The 21,752-nt window shown below is 44.8% G+C and overlaps 1 protein-coding gene across 2 annotated transcripts in view; it reads right to left on the bottom strand.

The window, feature by feature from the left end:
* The window catches only part of RABL6 (RAB, member RAS oncogene family like 6), a 383,686-nt gene that overhangs the window by 12,307 nt on the left and 349,627 nt on the right, over window positions 1-21,752 (bottom strand). For both annotated transcript variants that reach the window (XM_069241431.1, XM_069241432.1), the window contains exon 14: window positions 13,266-13,324. In XM_069241431.1, the coding sequence (XP_069097532.1) occupies window positions 13,266-13,324 (59 nt within the window). The remainder of the gene's footprint in view (window positions 1-13,265; window positions 13,325-21,752) is intronic.

Below are 21,752 nucleotides of genomic sequence, written 5' to 3'. Positions count from 1 at the left end.
GGACTCTAGGGTCACTGTTTGGAAGGGCAGCCCCTTTGGTGGTGGCACCTTTTCCTCTGCCTTTGTTGTTATTGACTCTGTATCCACCTGTATAGTATCCCCTAGACGGTGTCTGCTCTGTGGGCCTGGAGAAAGGGAAATAGGTCTCTGGGGCTGGGATCTTATTTGCACAGTTGTATTGTGAGCGGTGAAAACAGCCATATAGAGTGGGAGTCTGCAGGACACCTATCGCTTTGGCAGCCTCAGTATCCTTTTTAATTTTCTCTAGCTTTTGATCGACCTGAGGGCCAAACAGATGCTGACCATCAAAAGGGACATTTAAGAGGTTTTGGTGGACTTCTGGCTTGAAGCCAGACACTCGCAGCCATGCATGCTAGCGTAATAGGATACTTGTATTTAACCCCTTTGGCCAGCTGTATCGGCAGCATCCAATATGCAGCAGATGCTGGTGTTAGAGATGATTTTGCCTTCCATCACCAAGTCCTATCCTTTTTGGCGATACTACTCTGGGAGATCCTGGACAAAATCCTCCTTGTGATCCATGTGGGTGCGGCCGTACCGGGAGAGGAGGTCTACAGAGTTGGCAATATATCACTGAGTAGCAGATTGCACAACTACTTTTTTGCCCCTGGCATCAATACTTTTTACTTTCCCGGTCCAGAAGGGGGTGCGTCCCCTGGGTATGATCTCTCTTCCGAGCCATATGTGCCACTAAGGAGTCAGGGGTCTCGTAGGTATGGCGGGTCAGTAGGTGGCGCCTTAAACGTTTTATCAAGTGGTGACAATTCTAGATTTAACTGGTTCTTATTTTCAGAAACTGGTTTAAGGACCCCCTTTAAGCGTTGGGTGGCACTGAAGTGAGCGTTGGGTAGCGGACAAGGTCTCCATGAGGAAGTCATCCTCCTCATGTTTCACATGCATCTCAGCCTTATGAAAGGTGGCTGCCCTCTGCCGAACCTAGCGGTCCAAGGTATCATCATCTGGGGTGAGGGCTTTGAAGGGTACAGATCTGGGTGTGTCTCTGTTGGAAGCTCTGCATCATATTCATCCCAGGGCTCTTTGCCTTCCAGGTTATACTGGGGGTCATAAGTAGCCCGTGGACTGCCCTTTCTCCACCCAACCCCCCAGTGTAAAAGTGTAAGGATTTGTGCTGTGAATGTTGTGGCGAACATACAGGCATGAGAGAAGAAGCAGGGGAAGGAGTAAAAGGGGGAGGAAGGAGTGGAACAAACAGAAGGCAGCAAAGAGGTGGCTCTATTGTGTCTCTTAGTCTTCTTGAATGCAGGTACCATAGGAGGATTGAGGGCCTCCTCAAAAGGCAACTTCCTCTTATGAGGAGCAGGACACTTAAACACATGCAGGGGCTTCGCCAGGATCTTACCAGTACCAAGCAGGATGTTGATCTGTTTTTGCTTGGCATTCAGGTGTTCTTTAAGCCACTGCAGGGTTGGTAGCTCAGAATTCTCCAAAGAGGCTGAAGATGCAGCTGTAGACAGCCTGGAAGGAGCCTAAGAGAGGCGCCGACCAACCAACACTGAAGTTAATCTAAGCTCTGAGTGTTTAGAGTCCACCTGGTTCGAAGCGGGGTGTTAGAGGAAACTAGGTTTGGTTGCACTAGTCCCCCCCCACTTTTTGCCTGTTTTTTTCTGCAACTTTGACTGAAGTGCACTGGGTTCCTGCTAACCAGGACCCTAGTGCCAGTGTTCCTTCCCCAAAAACAAGACCACTGGTCACTTGATCCCTAAATGAACAGGCCTTTAGCACCTCTGTGAGTCCCTAATAAGTAGTACTTCTGGTACCTAGGGCATAGGTACGAAAGAGGGTATCGAAAGAGCTGCAGCACAAATTGTGCCACTCTAAGGGACACAGCACCAAACTTATATAGACTGCCACTGCAGGTTCAGTGACAAGGCCAAAGTACTTTAACTAAAACGCACTGGGTTCCTGCTAATGGGTGCTCCAGTGCCAGTGTTCTTACCCCAAAAATAAGAGGACTGGTCACTTGATCCCCAAGTGACCAGGCCTTTAGCACCTCTGTAAGTCCCTAGTAAGTGGTACATCTGATACCTAGGGCATAGGTACTAAAGAGGGCCCCCTGAGAGCTGCAGCAGAACGTGCCACTCTAAAGGTCCCAGCACCAAACACATACATACTGCCACTGCAGCCTGCATGACAATGAGCTCTAAAAAGTGAAAACACGGCATGGCACACACTTGAGTGCCATGTCCCCTAACACTATCTGCAAAATTTGTATGTCACCCCTACAGCAGGCCTTACAGCACCAAGACACAGTGCATTATCTTACATATGAATATATCTCTGCATGAGCAGATATGCCCATACTAGTCCTCTGTTGATTCTTAAGACATAGCAAGTGAACAGGGAAGCCAGTTTAAGTACATGTGCTGGACACTGATCAGTACGAATTTCCCAGCTACATGATGGCTTCACTGAAACTAGGGATGTTTGGTATCAAACATCTCATATTAATAAACCCTCACTGATTCCATTCAGAGGTGGTCCTAGATGTGCTCCCTGAAGCTGCTGGTGTGCTTACTGACTGGTTTCCCTAGTCTGCCACCAACAGGCAAGTTTCTGACCCCCAAGGGTGAGAGCCTTTGATCTTGGGTGGTCAGGAACAAAGCCTGCTCTGCCAGGGGTGTTACACACCCCTCCCAACAGCATGACCTGCAAATCTGCATTTCAAGGCAAGGAGGCTTAAAAGAGCCCACTGTTGGTAGTATGCGGATCAGTCTTCCCTCAGAGGTGAGGAGATGCCAGTCCCACTGACCTTGGGCCCATTTGGCACCAGGACAGGCTGGAAAATTAGCTATGCGGGAGGCGTGTTGCACTTGCAGGGTGGACACACCAGTAGGGTGACTAGGCCTAAAGAGAACGCAACATTAGGATTTTTTCCATCTTGTGTGTAATGGGATTAGGAATTCTGGGACAGGGTGATGTTCACTCCCCCCAAAGGAAATGGTCATCTAGGGGGCATAGTGACACCAGGGGTAAGCAGCCCATTGGCTACTACCTCTCACTCCCCTAAATTGAGTATTTAGGGGACCTCCCGGATGCCTAAGATTCAGATTTCCACTGGACACAAAAGAGGAAGTGGACAAAAAAGACTGCTGACTCGAGAACCAGGGAGCACAACTGACTTGCCGCCGACACTGATCTGCACCACTGCACCCGGCTGCCCCAGTCCCGTCTGAGGTGTCATGTTGGTGTGGCCTAGGACCCTGCCCCATACTCACCCTACGTCTGGAAGATTGGTCCTGTAAGTTGCTGTGGAGTACCTGTTTGCCATATATGTTTTCTCTCCCAAAGGTTAACATTGCAACTACAGAAAAATGCACTAAGTTTCGACTTTTGAAAACTGTGAAAATTCATAACTCGAAAACTACTTACCTGATTCTGATGACCTAGGTATCTGAATTTATATAAAAGTATGTGATATTTTTTATAAATTGGTGTCAGATTTCTTTATTGAGTGTGTCTCTCTTACTACTTACGTGTGTGCATTACATGCTTAGCATTTCCCTCTGATATGCCTAACTGCTTGCACACACTACCACAAAAGAGAGCATTTGGGGTGTCATACGTGCCTCTGTAATTCTTCTGAGGGTTTGCTTGGACCCTTCACACAGTGTACCTCTTTTTGGTCCACAGAGCCAGCTTCCTACAGGTGTCTCAGCTCCGGAGTCTTTGGATCACTGAATGTCAGCTCAAATAGTCTTGGTGCAGCGCGTTTGGCTCCACGGACGTACAGTCCACCTGTTACGAGGCCAAAAATGGCTGAACCCGGGAATTCGGATTCAACGCCAAAGCATGGGTCGACATGGATGCTTGAGGCTTTGAGAATGATCTTGCCGCAGGATGGTGTTCAGGCCCTGAGCCCAGCTTGGAATGACTGTGTCAACCATAACCATAAGGCAGTGGCGCACAAGAGGCCTCAAGGGGGGCAGGGGAGCAGGAAGGTAGTGCCTGCGGTTGGCAAGTAGTGGGACTTCGAGTGCTCACTGCGACCTACGGTGGATGCTGGATCAGAGGAGGTTCTGTTTCCTCGGCATCTGCCTTGGAGTCCACTCTTTGTGGTGAGAAAGCCACTTCACCCTCAGCAGCTGGGGCATCCACCTGCTCAGCATCTGACTCTGCTCTCTCCCAAAGAGGCCCAGAGGGTTGTCTTCTCTTCTGTGTGCCATTGACATCTAGGCAATGCAGTGTGCTCTTCAATTCCGAAGGGTCTTTTTGTTCCTAACGGCAAGGCATGCCGAACAGGAGTCTTCAAAATATTTGGGGAACAAACACAGATTACTGACTTCGTGAAGATCTGACCTCAGATACTTGGTATGGCAAGAGGGGCAGAATCAGAAAAGAGTCCATTCTATCATGTGGAAATTCTCCACAACTGTGATGGTTTTCCAGAAGGTCGTTGACCAGATTGTTATGTAAAGGAACACAACAGTGAAATTCAATGATAGCACAGTTGTTTGTCTTCCGCACCAGATGGAGGACAGATCATACGGTCCTGCGAAAACAGCATGCGGTGTTGGACCAGAACTCACCTGACGGCAGATGGCAGAGAAAAAAAAAACATTCCAACAATCGAGCTAATGCCCATGTACATTACCACTGATAGGAGGATTCAACTGGTCCTGTGACTCAAAAAGACTTATTTCGAAGATTGTCCACATACTGGCCCAACACTAGATGGCAGACGTATGCACATCATGTGTATCTTTAGCTATACATGCCACAAGCACCGTCACACAGAAACAGGTGTACTGGAGGCAAGAAGCAACTTTCTACCCACAATCAAGTACAGGCTGGGTTACATTCATGAATTTCGCAGTACTTATTGTGTTCCTCTTGTGATAGTAACATCTTATTTTGGGCTATATAACAGAATTTGCACTACAAACTGTGAGAATTAGAAAAACATCTTAAGGTATTGTCATCTTATGTGTGCCTCTTATGGATACTTTGCTAAAGATATTGTTGGGCAGCCCACATTACATCATACGAGGTAGCCAGGAATTTGTACTTCCTACTTCAGACAGGATTTCTTGAGAGATAACATCTGCTGTTGGTGGCCAAAATAGTTATTGCAAGACACTGGTAGGAAAGAGAGGTTCCAATGCTAAAGAACTAGTTCTTGAAGCATGGGACAGTGGAAAGGCTAAATGCAAAGAGAGTTGCAAGTTTGTATTCTTGAATGCATGGCAAGCCACGATTCTACATATTTCAATAGTTAACTGGGATGTTATATGTTCTCCAAAATGCAGGGCTCTACAACTCTTGGACTGAGTAACAATTTTTGGCAAGTAGAGGATTGCAGTCCTATGAATAGGCTGTGTAAATATACATCCTCTTTTTAATGGATGTCTGAGGGATTAAGGATCAATTTAGAAGGGGTAACGAGGCTGATAACTTACCAGAGGTGGAAATGATATGGTATAAACATATATGTTTGTCATATGTTTCAAACATGTTCTCTCTGTAAAGAAAATCTAAATTAACCGACCATAAAAATAAATTAACTACCCCAAGCATCTCCCGGGTCTTTTTTGTACGACCCAGATAAAAAGTGACAAGGCTACTTTTCTTAGGCCAGGTCATGCCATTAACTGTGCAACTAAAGCTCTCTACTGCTGCAATAATGGACTCCCCCCTCCTCCCCAACTCAAATCTGACCCCTGTTGTTTGCCTGGTATCAAATATCTCCTATCAATCTTCAGCTTGGTATGGGCTAACCACCTTTTAACACGCGGCGGGCAGCCCAACAATATCCTTAACAAAGCTTAATGAAGAGGTGCACATAAGAGTACATGGCTAGCAGCCAAGCTGGGGGTCGCTTGATCAAGAGCTTCGTGCCTGACCCTCTAAAATATGACTAAATCCATTCCAGCATGACCCACCCGAGGGCCGTCGACCTGTGTCTGCAATGTGTGTCTCATTAGAGGGCCCAGCTGGTGAAGCGGTGCCACCAACGGCCGAGTGGCTTCTACAGCATCTGTGGGGCCTGCCTGACTGCCTGGGCTTAGCCTGGAGAGTGTGTGGTCGGCCGGGTGGGGGCGAAGCACTGCAACTGCAGAAAACACCTGGTGCTTCTGGCGGCTGACTCATTCCCAAATTAGCACCCCACCACACCACGGGGGGCCAAGGTGGGCTAGAGATGGTGGTTGAGACTAAGCGCCGCCATGAAGGACCACTATGTGGACCAGCGGCGGCCAGAGACCAGGCCCGGGACCACACTGGAGTGTAATGCGCTGGAGCGGGGGCAAGGCGCAGCGAACTGCTGACCAGCCGAAATTTCTGGAAGAGCTGCACCCAAGCAGCCCGAACGTCCTGAGATGGGTCACGTTACAGTGGACTACGCTGAACCCACTTGAACTGCCAAGGCAGCAGGAAGCTGTGACAATCCTTGCCTGGGCCAGCAGCAGTAAGCGCTTGAGCCTGTGACGTTCGTGGGGGACAACGCAAAAATTAGCAACGCGCTCCCCCTTTACATCTAATGGGCAGTGACTGCACCGTGGGGGAAGCCACCTCCCCTACGTGGCTAAAAAGTGGGGGGGGGCATCAGCAGACTTCCTGCTTTTTCCTCAAACCCACCCCCTCTCCTGCTGCTGGGGGGAACCCAGCAGGGAATTTCGGATTTGGCATAGTGAAAAAGTGGCATAGACCCCTGCGGGACTGCTTGCCTCCCATTACTAATCGAGCTCCCATACCATGAAGGCAGCCTGAGCTTCAGGAGGTTGAGGGACTGAGTTTAGGAGCGGCAGGCCCTGGCGTTGCCCTACCTCTCAGTGGCTCCAATGGCTGGTCCTTATCCGGGTCGGCCCACTTTGGGGTGTTGTCAGTGACTACCTGAGATCCAGTATCTCTGCCGCAATGTGGGCCCCCCCTGGGGAGCCTGCGTCATGGAGTGCCAGCACTGGGAGAGATCGTTGGAATGGGCTCTGGGGGACTCATGCACCCTGCTACAATGAGATAGCACCACTGCTGCCCTCCAAGGTAACATTTACCCATTGCCCACCAACAAGATGTCATGGTATTCCCAGACTATAAATTAAAAGTCCAACAGCGACGGACCTTCCAAGCAGTAAAAGAAAAGCTCCACATGTTACAATTCCCAGTGCGCCTCAAAGTTGTCTACAATGAAAAGACACTGCTCTTTGACACTCCAGAAAGTGCCTGTGCCTGGATAGAGGAGTGCCCTGCACTGCGCTCGGGGAGCCAGGGGAATTCTCTGACAAAAAGGAGGGGGTACTCGGCTGTGGCGACCTGGAGACCGCTCCCCAGACGACACAGAAAGGACAGACATTGCCATCAACTGGCAGACACTACTCCCTTCCACCAGAGCGGGCCCTATGTGGTGCAATATGTCTGAGAGGTCCAGGCTGCCATTGCCATAATGGGCAGGGGGCCCTCTTTACAATGGTGGCTCTCCCCCGCTTCTTACATATACTGCAGTACTACCCCTACGCGATACCGCCCTCAGTCTTCTCAGACTTGCAGGCCCATATTAACACCTTCCTCTGCTTCAGGAAAACCCCCAGGGTATCCTTAGCAAAATGTCACTGCTCTCCCTACTAAGCAGGGCTGTGCTGGGCAGATATTCATTTATACCACTTGGCCTCAGAGCTTTGTTAGTGTAGATGACTGGTTCAAGACAGACAGTGACCCAGCCCACAGACTGAAGCTAGTGCTCCATTAGCCCCACAGTCTGCTTTCTGCCTTATACAGTTGGGGGGCACCCCGCCCTTGTTGCCACCGATAACCCAGTAAACAATTAGATGCTGGTGTTCAGTGCTACAATTCATGTAGTGTCATGCACACTCACAGGGCCCACCCCCCTAAGACATGTTTGGCCGTGACCCAAAAACTGGGGGGATTACGACTGTTGGACCTGATCGGCATTTCCACGCTGGGTGAAATCTGGAGGGATGGCCACAGGCGCTCCTTTCAGGACCTAGTGGATGATTTTTAACTTCATCCCTCCAAGTTCTACTGCTACCTGCAGTTGAGGCACGCCTTAGACCACTTCAAAGACAGGCCTCCAGTGCTCCCTGAATATAAACCACTCAAATGTAAACTGGTGGTGGACGCCCTAGGCATGGGTGGAATATCCCAGCTCTACAAATCCCTGGTCATGAATGCATCCGGCCCCTTAGGAACTCTGAGGTCCAGGTGGGAGGAGGATGTAGGAACCTTACATGATGTTGACTAAGCAGAGACAATGATGGACCCTCAGGGATTAGTGACATCAATAAGGTAATACCTAATGCAGTTCAAATACTTCCACAGGAGCTATTGCTCCCCTGATCGCCTCTGGTGCATGGATCAGGCCTGCGTGCTTGCAACGTGGGACTGTAGGAAGCTGGCTCTTTATATAGTGGACCAAAATGAAATACACTGTGAAAACAGTCCAAGCAATGCCCAGAGGTATCACAAAGGCACAAATGACATTCCAAATGCTGTTTTTGGGTAGTGTAGTCGAGTAGACAGAGGGTAGTGCTTAGCATGTAAGGCACACACTCTCACAGTAAGAGACAGACACACGTTAAACAAATTTGACACCAATTATAAAAATAACACTTACTTTTAGGTAGGTTTTGATACAAAGATCACCGAATCAGGTGAGTACTTTTCGAGTTCTTAATTTTTATATTTTCTAAAAGTAGTGCATTTTCAGGAAGCTTCAATGCAATCCTAAGGAGGAAAACAAAGACTGTAATCTAGGAAGAGTACAATGACTTACAGGACCAATCTCTAGAGTTGAGGGGGTTTTGGGGCAAGGTCCAAGGCCACACTAACAGGTCACCTCGGGGAGCTCTGGTGTGTCCAGGTGCAGAGGTGTGTTACGGCATCGGTGTCCCATTCAAGTTAATGGGTATCGGTTCTGGTTACAAAGTCGCTGCAGGGATAGACTGGAAGGAGAGGCCAGGGGAATCCGCAGGGGGATAGACCCTCGAGCTCGTGGGGTCACAGTCGGTCCACTCCTCCTTGGGCTGTACAGCGCAGGTGCAGGGGTGTTTTCTGGCGTCCGGTCCAGCATTAGAGTTCCTCGTGGTTGCAGGAGGGCCTGCAGATACACTCTGCAGGTGTGGGCTGGGGGTCCAGTCCGGCCAAGCCAACAAGTGGGTTCAGGTCTCACGAGCTGGGGAGACGTGGGGACACCCTTGGTTCTCTTTTCCTGGGTCCAGGGTGGACGGGTGCAGAGGTGTCCTAGGGCATGGGTCTTTTTCTCCTAGTAACTCGCAGTTGCACGGGGTCTGCAGAAACACTCTGAACACTGTGTCTTGAAGTCCACAATGGTCAAGCACAGGGTGGGCTTTGTCTCTGGAGGGACTTAGGACCATAATGACAAGTTGGCCCATTTCATCCCAGGCTGGTGGTCCGGGACCAGTGGTGTTGTCCAGTGTTGGGTTTCTGGTGGCCCTCTGACTTCTTTCATGAGTGCCTGAGGATGCATGAGTGCCTGAGGATGCAGGGGAGCAGCTCCTCTACTGAAATCAAGTTTTTCTTGGCAACGGGCAAAGCACAGACAGTTCTCCAGGTTTCTTGGAGGATGCAGCAGTAGGACAGGTCAGTTGCTCCTCCTCTGTCGGGTGCAACGGACAGGCCAGCAGGGTTGGCACCAAGTCAGTCGTACCCCTCAGTTCTCAAGCTCAGCAGGTTTCTTGTCCACTCCTTTTGTGTCCAGTGAAGATCTCAGGATCTGGTATCAGGGGTTCCACTAAATACTCAATGGGGGGGGGAAAAAGGGAGGGGGGTTAAGGGAAGTGAAGGGTAGTAGCCAATGGCCTACTGACCCTTGGGGTCACTAGACCCCCTAGACAACCAATTCCTGTGGGGAGCGGGCATCGCCCTAACCAGAGTCCCTTAATTTCACCACACGCAAGATGGCGGAATTCTTAGCTGTGTCCACTTCCGGTTGGCCCCCTAGGGGTGTGTCCAACCTGGAAGGGCGACATGCCTCCTGCATATCTACTTTTCCCAACTGTCCAGGTGCCAGATGGGCCCAGAGGCAGGGAGGGTTGGCATCTTCCACTGATGAAGGACAGATGTGCATACCTAAGGCGGTGGGGCTTCTTTGAACATCCTGCCTTGGAATGCAGGTCATCCTGTGGGGTGCGTGTGTAACACCCAGCCCGGACAGGCTTTTGTTCTCTGACCTCTCAACAGGGGAGGCTCTCCCCTTGGGAGGGTAGATTTCTGTCTGTTGGTGGCATCTGGGCAGAACCGGTCAGTGAGCTCAACCAACAGTTGGTAGGTTTTTCAGTGGTCACCTCTAAGGTGCCCTCTGGGTGCATTAATTAATAAATCCATCACTGGAGTCAGTGAGGGTTTAATAATGCTAGATGTTTGATACCAAACATCCGCATGTTCAGAGAAGCCATCATGTAGCTGTAGTGACCAGTGTCCAGCACATGTATTTGAAACTGCTTCCTTGCACACTTACTATGTCTGAGAATCGACAAAGACATAGTAGGAGCATAATTGCTAATGCATATAAGCCCTCACTTGTAATAGAATGCATCCTTTCTTAAGGCTGAAGGCTGCTGTAGGGGTGACTTATAGCTACTACAAGCAGTGTTTTAGGGAACATGGCACACAAGTGTGTGTCATGTGGTGTTTTCAATTTTGGGAGCACATTGTCACGCAGCCTGCAATGGTAGTCTGCATAAGATTTGTGCTGGGTTCCTCAGAGTGGCACAAGTTGTGCTGCAGCTTTGAGGGGCCCTCTCTAGTAACCATGCCCTAGGTACCCGGGGTACCATTTACTATGGACTTACAGAGGTGCCAAAGGGCCTGGTCACTTGGAGATCAAATGACCAGGTGTCTTGATTTTTTGGGAAGGAACACTCACCGAGGGGCCTGGTTAGCAGGGACACAGTGCACTTCTTTCAAAGTAGCATCTAAAAACCAGGCAAAAAGGGGGATGGTACTGCAATCAGAAATCAGAACTCAGCTCCCTACAAGAACCACTCCAGGTAGCTTTTACCACAATATCTGGATATGCTCAGGGGCGCAGACACATTGGACATTAATTTCTGGACACATGGTCTGTGTACTAGGCACCACTCTGGAACCAGGGCTATCTGGGCACTTCTGGGAACAGCATTCTTGGTAGTCAAACTAGATCTATCCGTACACTGGAGAGATAAGCGGACCCTATCTATGCATGAATGGTTCTAGGGCATGGATTCCTGCAGCACACTTCAAAAGTCAATGTTTAGGCAAGAGGGATTTCGTGGAAGTTTGATCAAATCTGGGGAGTGTGGATTGAAAAGTCCAATTGCTGATCTTGTGCTCAAATGTCCCAAATTAGTGTGTCTCCGCCTTAGCAATTGTGAAACATATGTATCTCTGATGCTTCAATGCAAAATTCTTTGTAATCTGCTTGTTTTGTCCATTGCTTTCTACTGCGGCCCATGCGGCTCAAGCTCAAAGTTTGTATTGTTTATGGTGCTAACTCCGGCGAGGGCAGAGGACGAGGTAGGTCTCTGGCAAGATGGCTCTTTGGGACTCAAGCGAGATGCACAAGGGGCATCCCCTTTGCCATTCGATTGAAGCGATCAAGTTGGTCAGCTTTTTATAGAACAGGTAGACACTACACACTTATTTTGCAAGGGATGGATTACATAGGGATATCCATTAAACACAACCTCCGTAAGAGTAGGTTAGGTTTCTGGCCATGAAGAACTGCCATGATCCATGTGGGACATTAAAAAGGCAAGAAACATTTCAACCTTATTTCATTCATACATCTAAGTCAGGAGGATCATTGCACCCATAACTGACTCACTCTGTAGCTTTTAATCAGGGGCTCCTACACAATAAACTGATTTTGGATCTCCCCAAGTCATTTTTAATTTACCTTTCCTGCACCAATCTCTCTCATAACACCAAACCTCCACTGCACCTCATCATTCAAATCCGCAACCGGAGAATATCTCCGACAAAGAGCTCCCTAGTGGGGTCCGTTGGGCACTGCAGCATCAGCCAAACGTGGAGCTTCCCGATGATGAAGCATGACACCCCTTGGGGTGTGTGAAGGCTCTTGCTCCTGTAGGCAATGCTTTTGGTTTTTGTAGGAACTGCATACTTACCTTTTTACCTTTAGTTATAGTTAGGTGGGGGCATATATGTTGGACCTTTAATGGCCCTTGGTCCCTTTTTGCTGTGAAGCTAACCAATAAAAGCAATAAAATGTGTTAAAAAATAAAAAAAAAAGAAGAAGAGGTGCACATAAAACTACAAAACCTTTATATGTCTTTTATCATATCACAGTTTGTGGTGCAAATGATATAAATGCTCTTTTTTAAATTATTGTATTTGTGACGCATATGACAGTCCTATTCGAACCTTAGGAGAGCACAGGAAAAAAATTAAATCGATTTCACATATATATATATTTTTTTAGATTAACAAAGCATATTAGGGAAAAATTCCTGCAGACGATATATAACCCTCCTTACAATAGGTGTAATCTAATGCTTTTGTTAGAAGCACAAACATAAGGAGTGTATAAATGAAAAAGAAAAAAAAAATTGTATTTTACAAAAGAAGGGACTAATAAAAAGGATATTCACTCAAACATCAAATAATGAACTGTATTCCGTCCTTAGTAACAAAATAAAACATGAAAGAGCAGACTCAGATTGTAAACAGTTCACTTTAACTGCATCCATATAACACACCTCCCTACAACTCTTCTCTTAGGCTACCAATGGCAGGATTAACAACCAAGATTGGGCAGGCCCAACATACATCACATGACTCACATGTCCACCGCTCATTAACTCATATTTACCTCTACTCAAACTAATACTATACTTCTATTTCCCTATACTAATCCACCACTAACCCTTTTGGGTTCTGGATTAGCTTGCTACTTGCTGAAAAGTGTTTTGATGCCTCATCAGGGTTCTATATAAATACATTTACAATTACAGCACAGGTTAAGTGCTATACCTATTTTACATTTACTTAAGATGACTCAGCGGTGAGTCAAGACATTTCGAACCTCATGAGTCTTCGACCTCTGAGTGTCTTTTGAGATAAAAGACTTGCAGGCTTGTGCTAAGCATGTCTATCTACAGCCACACAACACACACTTCGATCTGTATATTCCTGTCATTAATTTAATTCCCATCTAGTTTCATGTTTTGCTTGTGCTCGTCAGATGCAGTACCAAAGCGCACCTAGCTTTAACTACCACTGGAAGTGCCAAATGAAGCACAATGCAAACTTACCTCCTTGACCTTTTTCTTCTTTTTCTTCTTCTCCTTGGATTGTGATTTACTTTCTGTTGCTGCAGACACAAAGAAAACAAGACCATAACTTCTCTTCAAATGGCTTGTGGTAGCAGTTGGTGATGTGAACATTACTGAATAATGTCGCATTGAAAAACAGCATGACGCGCACAACAATGTTAGCAATCCCATGCCAGCTATCTGGTCTTATCCTCCTGGCCAAAACACAGAGAGACAGAATAGGAAAAAGCATTTATGTATTCATTCAGGAGACCTCTCTGTGCCTCACATGTTGAAAACCAAATGTAAAACAAAACAGGAAAGGCAGAAGAAAGTGTTGAGTAAGCAAATGGATTAATCCTTGATAAGTGAGAAAGCACCTTGACCAGACATGAGACAAGCAGATTATATATGAAACATTTTTGGGAAAAACTATTTGTAAGTTGGATGACAACACTTTAGAGAGCAATGGGCTTGGAAAAGGGTGCCTCCAACCTGTTCTGTTATAAGAGATACTCAAGTTCAATGAAAAGCATCCTGAGCAGCCATTATTAATAGTCTTCAGACAAGATTAAATAAGTGGCCACCCCATGCAAGAGCCACCATTATTAATAGTCTTGAGACAACATTAAATAAGTGGGCATCCCATGCAAGATCACCAGCAGCTATCACTTCACTGTAAAAAAAAAAAAAAAAAAAAAGGCTTTTCCAATATGCAATGCCTCTAAATGGGGAATACACAACAGTAATAGCTGAATGTCCTCTAGCACTGAGGTAATGTAAGTAATATTGCAGGATTTTCCCTCAAATATCAGCTTTAAATATATTTTGGAAATCTTTTTTCCCCAAATATCTTTTGAGTACTGAAAATACACACGTTTTCATCTCATATACATGCTTTTTTAATTCTGAGATTCACAATTCAACTAACCAAAAGCTTCTAATTTAGTGGACTGGGCTGCTCACAGAGACCTACCAGTAGCTCCCAAGCTACTCGTTGGAGAAGCCCGGTCTAAACATTTATTCACTGACTGTGAAGATGGAGTCCAACCTTTTTTATTGGTGAAGAGCATCAGATCAAAGTTAAAATCAAACACAAAGACTAGTAATGTGTGTATCACAGCAAACTTGCTTTAAAATGATATTCATAATTTCTGCGAGCAGCACTGCATGTGTTCATCATAAGAAGTAAGCAGTCATACTTATGCCTTTGTGGATTACAAGGACTTCTTTTCCTATTCTTCGGTAAAAAAAAAATAAAAAAAAATCTGAGATTAATAGCAGAGAAATTAAAAGAAAAGAAGCTTCCCGGAAATCCAGTAAGAAAATTTTAAAATGTTAAATGCTGGTGCTGAAAGTACAATTTATCCTAAAAGTCTGTTTAAAAAAAAAAAAAAAAAAAAATATAAAGAAACCAAAAAATGGGCGAGGAAGGGAAATTTCTCCAGCGCAAGAAAAATACAAAGCTTAAAATCAGCACTAAGAAATAAAGCAAGTGAGTGGGTTCACAGTACGTGTAGTGGTTGCTTTACAGTAACAGAGGAAGAACCTGCCTTAATGGTGTCTCTGAAATCCCTAGTCAAACCTGCAATACTCATGCTCACAAAACTGGTTGGGAAATCCTGCCACCATGGTCAGTGACCAGGACTGGAAACTGTTTCCAAAATAAGTGGTGAACAGACATTTTAATAAGCATGTGTTTTCACTGCACTGCGCCGCCCCTTGAAGAATTCTCCCTACTGCTGCCAATTTAATCCTCAAAGTTACATTAAGGTTGAATATTCAAGCTAAGGCCTCTGATGTGTAGGAGGTGTGGGTATGCCAAGTCATACAAGTATATCTGCACCCTCAAAAACAGAAACCTTTCTTAATCAAATAGCAGTTCCATTAAAACTGAAGGAGTTGGATAACCGGTGCTGCAGAGCAGTACCTGAAATGGACAAGTACTTTCAGACTCTTTGAAGTAGCACTTCAATAGGAAGCAGGTATTCACTTAACAAATGTATGTCTATGTACACTTACAGCTGCTCAACATTTAATTCTCAAAGCTAGAGTTGTTTTCAATATCCAAACCAAGGGCCTGGGAACTGGAGTGTACAAGCAGTAAGTATGATAAGACCGAACAGTATACTTTTTTACCCTAAAAACGAAATTATTCTGAATTAAATGTCAAATCCTGTCACATTAAACTCAGAATTTAAGATGTTAATTGAAAGGTACCATTTCAGAGGAGAGATCTTTAGAGAGAGTACCTCATCTATCACTTCCGGCAGTTCCTTGATCCAATGAAACACAGATCCTAACCATATTGTGCAAAGGGAATCAAACTCAGTGATCCAGATTCTGAGGACACTGATGGACTATGTTAGGAATGCAGAGGCTTAAATATTTTCTGAGCTTCTAATCACGCATCTGTGGTCAGCGTGGTCTTAAACAGATCAACGGCAGAATCCAATTCTACTTCAGATACAAGAACCCAGAACACAAGCTGTCTGTGGCTGTTAAGTGAAAAACACAGACAGTGTACACTGCTGAACCTGGAAAGTGATGGACATGTACAGCAAAAAACTGAGCACATAATCAACATGCTAACCTGCAGTGAAAAGGTCTTGAAATGGTGCAAGGAAATAGTCAAGGACTGTTATTAGTGAATTTGATTTCAAAATGTATCTCAGGGTACTGCTATTCAATGTCTAAGGAAATGAACACAAACATGCTGGTGTTGAAAATAAGTTTGTGATGGGAACCTGAAACTCCCCACAAAACCCTACCATATCAGATAGTGTGCAGTGGTTTAAAAATATGCTACAGCAGAATGTGACAAACTAAAAGCAGGAGTAAAGAGTATTAGTTTAGAAAGATCTAGAGAAAAATCTTCGATGTCCAAATATGTACTTGTGACTAAATGCATCAATTCAGGTGCCATGGCTAATTCTTGGTAGTGATATTTGGTGGCAATGGAAACAAAGGGGGATGGTGGGAATGTAGGGTCAAGCATAACTCATTTTTCCTCTGTACCTTCAGGGAACTACGAACTAACACAGAGAGCAGATGAGGAGAGGGGAAAAGCATAAAGACTGATAAAGATTGTTGCTGTTAGGATGCTATAATGACAATCTAGGATTGCAAATCTGCACAACTTTTTCGCCCTTAAATCCTAAACCTTTGCGATGAACATTTAAGGAGGAAAAGGTATTTGGGAAAGCTTATTTATTTCAGGAAGCCATTTACTTACTTTCTTTCATCTTCCATGTGGTGGTCTCTACTCATAATTCTATAGAAAGAGGTGAAGCTGGGATACACCATCATTTCTAATCCAGACAGTGGGAGCTGTGGCTTCTTAAGGCGTCTTCCTAATGCAAAATGGCTTGAGTATTTCCTACAATGTTTTTTTTGTATAAAAAAAGGCTGCAATGCAGCCAATGCTATTATTCGTCATGCTCTTTGCATCTGCTCTTAATCTTCGTCACAACATTTTTTTATTCATGACTTTCGTTGGACTCAAGTATCTTCTACAAGTCTGCAGTTCAGTGTCCAGATTTCCATCTTTGCCTCAAACTGTGGATCTGTATATCTATGAGTATCTTCTTGCATCTCTCTCTGGAATGTGTTTCATTTTGGGGGTTTCTGTTATTTGCAACCTTTCTTGAGAGCATCTGCATGCCACACATTGCAACTCTGAGTAAGTGGCATTCTGGCTACAGAAAGGAATTGTGCTGGTATTAGGCAACACCAAAGTCAAGAGAGAAACCTCAGTAAGTCTAGAACCTGACTGTGGCTCCAGAGGATTTGATTTCCAGTTCCATATCTGTAATGGATTACAATCACAGTGGCATTTTACACTGCACTCGAGGATTGGCTCAAACAATTCAATAACAAGTGCAAGAGCTACAACCTTTACACAATGAGAACTTTGCTTATGGCACACTTTATCTGCTAGTGCAATGGCTCTACCTGCATTTCTGGTGCACCACTTTCCTTCTCAGGTGACCCAATGAAACACAGTTGTCTCTCTCAGCTACAGCATAACTAAACCTGAGAGGTAATCAGGACTAAAAAAAAAAGGTATTTTCTGAGTGAGATATAAGAAATGAGTGAGCTGGACTGTGGAAATCTTTGCAGCACCACCACCATCAGGATAGGGATTCTAGAGACACTAGACCTATATTTAGGACTTTTGTAAAACACTATATATTTCCTTTTGCTTATTTTCGTTTTCTAAAGGGGATGATGTACAGTTTCAAAGAGAAACAAGGATGATTAGAGTCCGGTAAGATGGGAGACTGTACATACTCAATATTTTTAAATTAAATGAGATCCATAATATGGAAAGAGTTCAATTTAAAAGGCAGGTTGGAATGAACAAGTTACTTACCTCTGGTGATGCTCTTTCTGGTAGAGCCTCTATTTAACCGCAGGTTCCACACCTTTCGAATACTTCTCAAGGCATTAGACTAAATCAGCAAAGTAGTATACTTGTGGACCAGCAGGTGGCACCGTGCGCCTTTCCACTGACAATGTTCTGCTCTGGAAATTACGTGCGGAACTAATATGGACACCACTCCAGTGCACTGACGTCAGTTGCTTTCGAGGCTGTCTACGCCCCCAGACACAGAGCACCAGCAGCACATTGCATTGACCAGTGTGTAGATTCCCAAATTCAGGACCTTTTTAGTGGGCAGAATCTAATTCACTGAACGGGGCAGATGAGAGAGTTGGTGAAGAATATATTGTTTCTACCAGAAAGAGTATCAAAGAAGGTAAGTAATTTGTTCTTCTGATAAAGACTCCTAACCGTCAATTTCTCACTTTTTGAATAGATACCGAGGCAATACCTATTCACAGGTGGGTCTGTGAATTGTTCAAACCAAAAAACACCCTTTAGGTCCGAGCAGGCAAAATGCCCCTCTCAGCGAACCTGGTTGTCCAAGGAGCGGTGCTTTGTGAACGTGTGGAAGGACGCCTATGTAGCTGCCCGACATGTCCAGGATAGCAACTGTACGTGCGGTGGCAGCCGCGTTGGCTCTTGTGAATGAACCCTTAACTCTTCCAGGGGCTTCTTCTTGGCCAATGCATAGTAGATCTGTATGCAGTGCAATATCCAACAAGAGATGGTCCTTTTCTGCATGGCTTTTTCGCTTTTTCTGCTCCTGCTAACCCCACAAAGAGCGGATCGTCCACTCAGTGTTCTTCAAACCATGGTTGTATGAGCAGCTGGAGTCAGTAAAGAGGTCATGTATGTTCAAGTGTGCTTTAAGGCTGAATGATTGCGAATTAATGAGGCTGGATGTTATGACAGGGTCAGGTGGATATGGAAGGTAACGCTTAGGTGTGGTGTGGTAAAAGGTTCTCCTAGGCACTGAGATTATCATGCTGAGTGAGGAAGTAGTTGTTGAAAGGAGGTCACTCCGAGGGAACGGGCTGTGTTTGAATGGCGATAGTATAGAAGCAAAAAGGTTTAAGGGGCTTGTGGATTCATATTAATGTGCAACAATGGTGAGGGAGGTCAAAAATGGGTGAGGGGATGAGGCACTGAAGTAAGGGTGTGAGAGGGTGGGTTCTGAAGGTGTGATGTTTAGACTTTTGAGGTAATGAAAGGTCGTTTCAAAGGCTAGTACCTTCTTGCCGTTAGCCTTGATCATGATGGGTCTGTTGTAAAAGTTGTGTTTGTGAACGACAGTGGTAAAGTCAAGTCAAAGTCTGACCTTGATTTCTGAGGTGTCTCTTAGGGTGAGGTTTGGCCACATGTTTTGTGCAGTCATTAAAGAATCTTTTTGTCAGTTTTGGGATATAGCCATTGTTGGCTGCAGGATAGAGAAGCGCTCTGGACTTACTGCTGAAGCATGGGTTTCTGGCGTCTGCTGTTTGTGATCTGTGTTCATTTTGCAATAGCATTTGCTTTCTATGCTCTGATTGAGAAGGGGGTTTCTTACTGTGCTCAGAAAACCAAGAGCAAGAAAATAGTAAGCTGTAAGGAGATGATATACCTCGATGATCTGCATCCAGTTATGTACACTGCTGGGGACGTACTGCAGGCTAATAAAAGATGTAACAAGCAAGTAAAGAAGTTTTAGGAATGGAAACATTTAGGTCAGTTTCTCAGAAAAGGATGCTCTTTCATTGGCTTATAGATGTGCTGGTGGTATAAGGCCTTGGCGGAGGCACATTATTGGTTTATTATTTCATATTCCTGGAAAGCTGCTGTAGTAACAAGCTTGCTAAGTCTTTCATACACAAGCTAACAAAATATAGTTGAACAGTGGCCCGAAATCAAGTTAATGATTTAGGATACTTACAGTCTGAGCCTGTTAGAAGGTGAAGCACACCTTGGTGCAACAAAACAGAACTACAACCATGTGCCAGACCGACACTGTGATCGGAGGTACATGTTCTTGCACCTACCACTAAGTCTGATAACTGGTATCACTGCACTGCACCATGTTTGAAGACGAAGAGAGGATACGAATTGGAAACACTGCATCGAGGTCTCTGATTAATGTTACAGGAGTATCTGCGGGGCCATAAGATCCCTTCCTTTGAAACAAGTGCCAGAGGCTATAAATTATCATTAACATCTGTAATCAGTTGAATGGAGATTGTGTGATTTCTAAATATGTCACTAAGAAGCAAGTTGCAGTTTTGAAAAATGTGAGAGTCTCTCTTCGTTTGGTCCTTAAACGATAGTTACTTTATTGCAGTGACAGCTTGAAAACAGGCACAGCTTCCTTTTTAGTATGGAAATTTAATTTTGCCGGCAGCCTACTACCAATGGTGGCCATTCACAATATGCATGTAGTATATTTAGCATTACTAAAATAGTACTACAAATATACTACAAAATGCTGTTCACAAACCTACATGTGGAGGTCAAAGCCTTTGGCTCCCCTATCTTTTATCTGCAGAGATCTCTGCTTGGCTCAGAGCTTTTTGCATATGTAGGTATATTTTTTAGTAGGAAGTGTGGGAGGGGAGTAAGGCGGGGTTAAGGGACATACACTTGCCCACAAAACAGTAAGACCATTCCAATTAGCGAACTACACTTTTACAGCTACTACAGGCAAAAAGGCCCAAAACAGTAGTAAATGAATTCCAGATTAGAGCTGAGTATGGCCAGCACCACACATGGCCAACCACTGATCCTACAACATCCTCCCATAAAATACAATGGAGTCAGGGAATTAAAATAAAAGTCCCTTAGAACTAATGTTAAATTAAATTAACTTAGTTAACATTTTAAAAATATAAACAAATTTAATTTAATCGTAAAACATTATATATACATAAAAATAATTAGTTATCATAAAATATCAGGACAGTGCCTCCTTTATAGCAGAGGAGTCTCGCCGGCTAAAAAATGCCCCAGAAAAGCCCCAGAGATTAAATAAAATGGTAACAAAGTTTATTTATTACCATCTTATTTTTCACTAACCCGTCCTGAACAGTGTGTCAGGACAGGGCAGGGCAACTGCTGCTGAGTGACATCAGCGAGCTGTGCACTTACGTTTAAAGTGCGCATGTCCCTTCAGCCGGCTGTCTTGCGACGGCCAGCCAGAAATGCACATTTTAAACCTCTCTAACCCAGCTGTCTAGGACACCTGAGTTAGAGAAAGCACAGGCCTCCAGTGCTCGTAAGAGCACTTAGGGCCTGATTACAACTTTGGAGGAGGTGTTAATCCGTCCCAAAAGTGACGGTAAAGTGACGGATATACCACCAGCCGTATTACGAGTTCCATAGGATATAATGGACTCGTAATATGGCTGGTGGTATATCCGCCACTTTACCGTCACTTTTGGGACGGATTAACACCTCCTCCAAAGTTGTAATCAGGCCCTTAGATTGGTCACACCTTCCAATCCTAGTGCTTCCCTCATGCTGGTTAACAGCATGAGAGCAGCACCAGGATTGGTTAAGGAAGAGAAGACTAGAACACCGGAACAAAGAGGACATCAGTCGCAAGCCAGGAAGGTGAGCAGCTTTTTCTTTTATTATTTTACTACCCCTACCCCGTCCCCCACTTGCTCGGCCCAACACTCTCCTTACATGTCAGTCACCACTGTAAAATAGTTTAATAACTCATTAACTTTGAAAATGAAAGGACTCATTTTTAAAAAAGTAACCTAATTTAAATTTATTTTCATACATAACTTTAAATATTCTTTAAAACAAAATAAATATAATTTTTCATACTTTAGGCGGGATTTATTTTTAGCTAAATCTTTGAACAATTACATTTAATTCAATGTATTAAAAATAATTAAATGTTTGGTGTGGTTAATGTTCAATGTAGTTTTTATTTTTTGCTACATTTGAAATAAATATTTTACATTAATCTATATTAATATTTATCACTAAAATATTTCTATTATTATTATTTTTTCTTTTTAAGTTAGATAAACTTTTCCCTATACTTTACCATGGTGAGATCTCTGCCCTGCTGACTGAGACTAATGTCTGCAAGCAGGAGAGAGACTTAGTTACAAACACTA

Source organism: Pleurodeles waltl, chromosome 6 (genome assembly GCF_031143425.1).
Source record: "Pleurodeles waltl isolate 20211129_DDA chromosome 6, aPleWal1.hap1.20221129, whole genome shotgun sequence".
NCBI classification, from domain to species: Eukaryota; Metazoa; Chordata; class Amphibia; order Caudata; family Salamandridae; genus Pleurodeles; species Pleurodeles waltl.
This window is presented reverse-complemented; position numbering and strand designations above follow the sequence as displayed.